The sequence below is a fragment of the Prunus dulcis genome, chromosome 1, assembly GCF_902201215.1.
Source record: "Prunus dulcis chromosome 1, ALMONDv2, whole genome shotgun sequence".
NCBI classification, from domain to species: Eukaryota; Viridiplantae; Streptophyta; class Magnoliopsida; order Rosales; family Rosaceae; genus Prunus; species Prunus dulcis.
The window spans coordinates 25,129,986-25,135,669 of NC_047650.1; the positions used below are offsets into that span (position 1 = coordinate 25,129,986).

General features: G+C 41.4%; 2 protein-coding genes across 2 annotated transcripts; one reads left to right on the top strand and one right to left on the bottom strand.

Annotated features, from left to right (window-relative positions):
- Positions 1-272: 272 nt before the first annotated feature.
- On the bottom strand, positions 273-2,672 carry LOC117613967 (26S proteasome non-ATPase regulatory subunit 10). Its single transcript, XM_034342606.1, has 7 exons — positions 2,640-2,672; positions 2,287-2,373; positions 2,002-2,202; positions 1,668-1,800; positions 1,391-1,515; positions 1,090-1,236; positions 273-644 (listed from the first exon to the last, which is right to left on the bottom strand). The coding sequence occupies exons 1-7, from the start codon at positions 2,652-2,654 to the stop codon at positions 510-512; spliced, it is 843 nt and encodes a 280-aa protein (XP_034198497.1). The 5' UTR covers positions 2,655-2,672; the 3' UTR covers positions 273-509.
- Positions 2,673-3,264: 592 nt separating this feature from the next.
- Positions 3,265-5,021, top strand: LOC117637107 (nucleolin 1). The gene has a single exon (XM_034371904.1). It carries the CDS (start codon positions 3,598-3,600, stop codon positions 4,774-4,776), a length of 1,179 nt encoding a protein of 392 aa, XP_034227795.1. The 5' UTR covers positions 3,265-3,597; the 3' UTR covers positions 4,777-5,021.
- Positions 5,022-5,684: the final 663 nt, after the last annotated feature.

Below are 5,684 nucleotides of genomic sequence, written 5' to 3' on the forward strand. Positions count from 1 at the left end.
AGAGAAACTGATTGTGAGGGTAGTGTTCTAAAGGGTTTTTATTGGTAAACCAAAGTTGTAACCTATATTTATTAGTGAAATTTCTTAGGGAAATCATCAAAGAGGATGTAGACAAATTACTGAATCTCTAAAAATTCTTGTGTCCTTTGCGCTTAATTATTTTCTCTGTGTGTCTGTGTTTGACACATCCATTTTGTGTTTGTCTAAAGTCCATCAACAATAAGATCATTGGGAGTTTTCTGCACAACATGGTTATGGTGATTGCTAAAACAGAGAGCCTGAACTTGCTTTAAATCGAAATTAGAAAATGCCAAACAACGATATCTTCGAGGTACATTCACTGAAACTAAAATTCAAAACAGTCTGCATGCCACAAAGCCTTGGTTGAAAAGTAAAAAAGAAAAACTCCTATTTTCTCTTCGCTTCTATTGGTCATTGACGGTGGCATTTTAAACATCACGAGTGCAACTTCCGCCTTAGAAAAGTTTTACAGTTTTAGTGCAAAAGAATCATCCTTCAAGCATGGCCTTAGCAGCATCAATCAATAATGGTCTGAATTCTTTTGAAGCTCGACCAAGCACTGTGTATCCTTCCTTGTCTTCCACATCAACATCTGCTCCGTGCCTTATTAGAAGGAGAGAAACCTGTCACCAACATAAATTAATTTAACAGAGATTTGAGAAAACCTTGACTTATGCTTTCCGCTGCTACACTAGACCAGAAGTTAATACAAAGTTCTTCCCATGTCAACTTGCTAACCAAATTGATAACATAGAAATGCAACATGCCTCATATATCACAAGCCATCCAGCTTTAGTGGACAGATTAAGCACTCATTCAACAGGCTCTAAAAAGCTCATATATTCCAATCAAGTTAATAATTAAAGAAAAGAAAAATGAAATACTATAAATTACAACCAAATATTCATTTACTAAGACCTCTTTCCCAAACTATTTATTTCATTCCTACAACTAGAACCAGAAATGCTCGATCCCAATTAGCTTATTCGAGCGAGCATGAGTTTATATCCAAAATGCAATAAAAGTGCAATCAATAATGTAATTCTTTAACTAAGCACCCAAACCTACCTCTTGGTTATAGCAAATCACTGCACTCATAAGAGGAGTCTGACCCAATCTATCAACAGCGTCAACCTCCGCGCCTTCCTCAATTAAAAGTTCACACAACTGTGATTTCGCAGTGCTAGCTGCCCGGTGCAATGGGGTGCAACCAACCTAACCGCAACACATACCATATAATTAGAATCCAGCAATTACAAGAAATTAAAAGAACATGTGAACATGATGTCAACACATGGTGCTCATGAAAATGGATATACACTGAAAGTAAAGTTCCCCAGATAAAACACTATTGTTTGAAGTTACAGACCTTGTCTTTCAGATTAACCTTTGCCCCATGTGAGATCAAAATTTGAGCAATCTCCAACCATCCCTTGCTGGCAGCATAATGAAGGGCAGAGCGACCCCCACCATTTTTCAAATTAACATCAGCTCCTGTTAAGAACAATAAATCAGAACACTGAGATTCCAATTAAACCACTGGTCAAAATTTACCGTTCACAAAGCCTAACATTGCCTAACCAAACACACAGAGCCAAGTGCTAAAAACGACATAAAGCAGAAACTAGGAAATCTGACACCTTTACCTTTGCTTAGCAACAGCTCAACTATTCCAGAATTCCCAATGCTGGCCGCAGAATGAAGCGGTGACCATCCATCTTCATCCACACTGTTTATCACATTTTTTGATTCATCAGCAGCTAGTAGTACCTTCACCACCTGCCTCCACAGATAGCCACAAAATCATCAACTTTGAAGCAGAGAGCATTAAAATTGAAGCAAATTGAGGATACTTCACAAATTTTATTTTCAATTCAAACTGAGAGCAAATAGAAAACATAAGACAGCAAATTTCCTATTATTTTCCTATAGTTTCTGGGCAACCAAATGGGATACGGAGGAATGTGAAAGAAGACGGACCTCAGAGTTACTCGAAGAGACGGCGACGTGGAGGACGGAGCGGGCGTCATCGTTTCTGAGAGACAAAGCTTCGGCAAGCTGCTTTTGAGAGAGCGATTTGAACACCGAAGCATCACCAGCCTCAGCGGCTTTAAACAAGTCTTCGGCTTTGGGTTGCTGCTCGGATGAGTTGGGAGGATCGATCTCCATGTCCATGGCGAGCTGTACGGAACAAGGTCGGAGTTAGGGTTTTGGCGAATTTCAATTCTTCCCGGGTTTTTTCTTGCTAGACAAGTCGCGACTTACTGGTGATAGTGGACGGTAGTCCCACTGTACGGCGGTATTGTGATATGCTTGTGTGCCACTCCGAGATTGATCTGTCCGGTATATAACCTAAGAAATTTAAAAAACAAATACATGAAAAAAAAATACATGGAACAAAAACTATATTTAATTTAGTGGTATTTTTCTTCTCATTATGAAAATCTATGTTTTAGATGTGAACAAATAGTTATACTAAATATATTGAAAAGTTCCAAAATATATAATGCATGTAAACAAGGTGTCCCAAAGGGGTGACCTGAGAACACAAGGTGCATTAGTTATGCTAATACTATTAATATAGCAACCAATGCCTCATGTGTTCTCAGGCATCACACCTTTGGGGTGACCATCTGTTAAATGATACGGAATTAACGTGCAATGTTTGAGAAGGAGCACTATGTTCTTGTGTTGCTTGCTTGTAAGTCGCTCTTGATTTTATAAGGGTTGAGTCTTGCATTAATTAAAACCTTCATGTGTCACAATGTGGTCATTTTGGCGGCATCATAGAATGTCGTCATGTACAGATATTAGATAGATAGAAAAAGCTTTGGCTCCTTTCCCCTTATGAAAACAAGGAAAATTCTACACCTCGAGAAATGACAACACTCTATCCAACCAACTACTTTCTCTTTGGCACGCAATGGCGTTCGTGCCCTTGAAATTGAGAGAAACAAGGGTCTTTTTTGTCATTTTACCAACCCTAAGCCCAGAAAAACAAACAAATTACAAGTATGGCAGCCCAATTCACAAGTAAGCCCAAGATTGACAACTCAAACTCAATTCATTGCCCTTTGCACCTTTCAGTCTCTTTCAAGCAGTTGGAAGTCAAGTTGAAGAGGGGGCGCGTCGTCTCCACATGCTGCCACGTGTACCTATCATCAATGACCTCTACTCACAAATATCTGTGATGTTTATCTTTAGGAGGGTGAAGAGGAAGAGCAGCAAGAGCCACAAGAAACGTGTGGCCGACAGGGTTGCCCGTGTCCCCCCTCTGACCCTGAGAGAGGCGAGGCTGAGGAGGACCCATCAGCCCATTATTATTTGTGCTTTCTTGCTTTTACTATTTATGATTATGCAGAAAAAAAAGCATGAAAAAGAAGGCCCTCCATTAACATTACATCACCCAAAATAAAAGCTTTGCTTGTGGATGCCGCGTGAATAACGGGTATATCACCAAAAAAAAAAGTCACAAACCCACCGACACTCGTATATATTCACTCACCATTCACCATTCACCCATACAAGCAAGTCATATCATCTTGGCAATTACACTATCTTTCTTTGAATTAAGAAATGGATCGGCGCTCAGCTTATACTTCTGAGGATTATGAGGAGGATGAAGGTCAGAATCAGTATCGCGAGAGAAAACCCACCACTGGGACCAGACACAAAGCTGCTGCCAAACCAGCTTACACTTCTGCTGAAGATTATGAAGAACAAGAACAAGAACAGGATCAATATCGCCAGAGAAAGCCCGCCACTGGGACCAGACCCAAAGCTGCTGCCAAACCAGCTTACACTTCTGCTGAAGATTATGAAGAAGAAGAACAAGACCAGGATCAATATCGCCAGAGAAAGCCCGCCACTGGGACCAGACCCAAAGCTTCTTCGAGACCCTCCACAGCTTACGCTTCTGCTGAAGAAAACGAAGATGAAGAGCGAGATCAGGAGGATCAATATCGCGACAGAAAGCACACCACTGGGACCAAACCCAAAGCTGTGAAACCATCAGCTTACACTTCCGCTGAAGATGATGAGGAAGATGACGAGGATCAATATGGCGGTAGAAAAGCTAGCAATGTGACCAAAGCCAAACCTGGAAAGCCATCGGCAGCTTATGGTTCTGCTGAAGATTATGAGGAGGAAGATCAGGACCAATACCGCGAGAAAAAAGCCGCCGCTGGGGCCAGAGGCTATGGCCATCCCGACAAGCATGCAGCTGCGGCGAAACCGGCGAAACCATCGACGGCTGAAGGTTATGAGGACGAAGAATATCAGGAGGATCAATATCGCGAGAGGAAAGCGCACACCGGGACGGCTACCGGGGCCCACCCGGACAAGCATGCAGCTGGGGCGAAGCCAGCCAAAGGCGCGAAGCCATCGACCAGCGAGCTGATGTCCAGCGCCAAGATTATCGCCGGAGCAGCGAAAGGCGAGAAGGTGGACAAGGCCAAGGTCTGCGATGCTGCGAGCAACATTCTAGACGCTGCTTCTTCCTACGGCGGGCTCAATGAGAAAGAAGGCCTGGGCAGCTACGTCAGCAAGGCCGAGGATATGCTCCGCAAGTACGGAAGCGGCGGAAGCGGCGGAGGAAGCGGCGGCGATACTGCGGGAAAGGAAAAAAAGCAGCATGATTCTGGTAGCGGTGAGCATGAGACCAAGAAGAAACCCAGTAAAACCGATGAGGATGAGGGCGGATCTGGTGGATTTGGAGATTATTTTAAGATGGCTCAGGGTTTCTTGAAGGGTTGATTAAGAAAAAGTGATTTGATTAATCACTAATTATGTTATGTGGCCTTGATTCTGTACTCAAGTTTTGGGCCTTGTTCTGCTGTTTTAGAGGCCCCCTGTTTGTTTTTCCTATTTTTTGTGTAGTTTTTATTTGTGCTGGCCCTGGCCTGAGACTTTTTAGTCTTGGGGCCTGCCTTCCTGTGTAATGTGTTCGATGTATAATGTACTGTGGATTTCCTTTCTAATGTAGATTAATTTGCCATTTTTCTTTTATTTTATTTTTACAAAAGAACTACACTGCTTTGACCTGCTTGCTTCCTAACCTCAAAACGGTTCAAACCCATATCATGCAATATCTCATTCCTAGCAGACCAATTGTGTTTTGGATTTGAAAAAGTCAAACATTATTGTCAATCTAGTTGGATTTTAGTTGATAGTTGGGCAGCTTACCAATATCGTCTATTGGTCGAATATGTATATAATTACTATATGTATCCCACAAAACTTTGAATTTATATAATATGATTTCCTAACTCCCTATTTTTTAATTCAACAATACTCAAGTTCCTATTTGAAAATTAGGATTTTTAGCCGTTTTGCTCCATAAACTATGATCTTAATTGAACTTGAAACTCTTAAATTAAAAAGTCAGTCAATTTAGCCGTCAAATTAAAAAAATTCGTCAATTTCACCAATGCTGTTAATTTTTCCAAATTTTATCTACTTTTCCGTCCAAAAAATCATGTGTCATCCACTTGAGTTACTATTTGATTGTTTTGCTATCTAAAGTATTTAGAAATTATAAAAATGAAACCGGAAAAAAAACCCACCAGCGCTCCTACCAAACACCTAACCCTCCCACAAGCTTCTCTCTTTCCATAACGCACCACAATCAGAAGCTTCTCTCTCTCTCTCTCATAACATGCGAG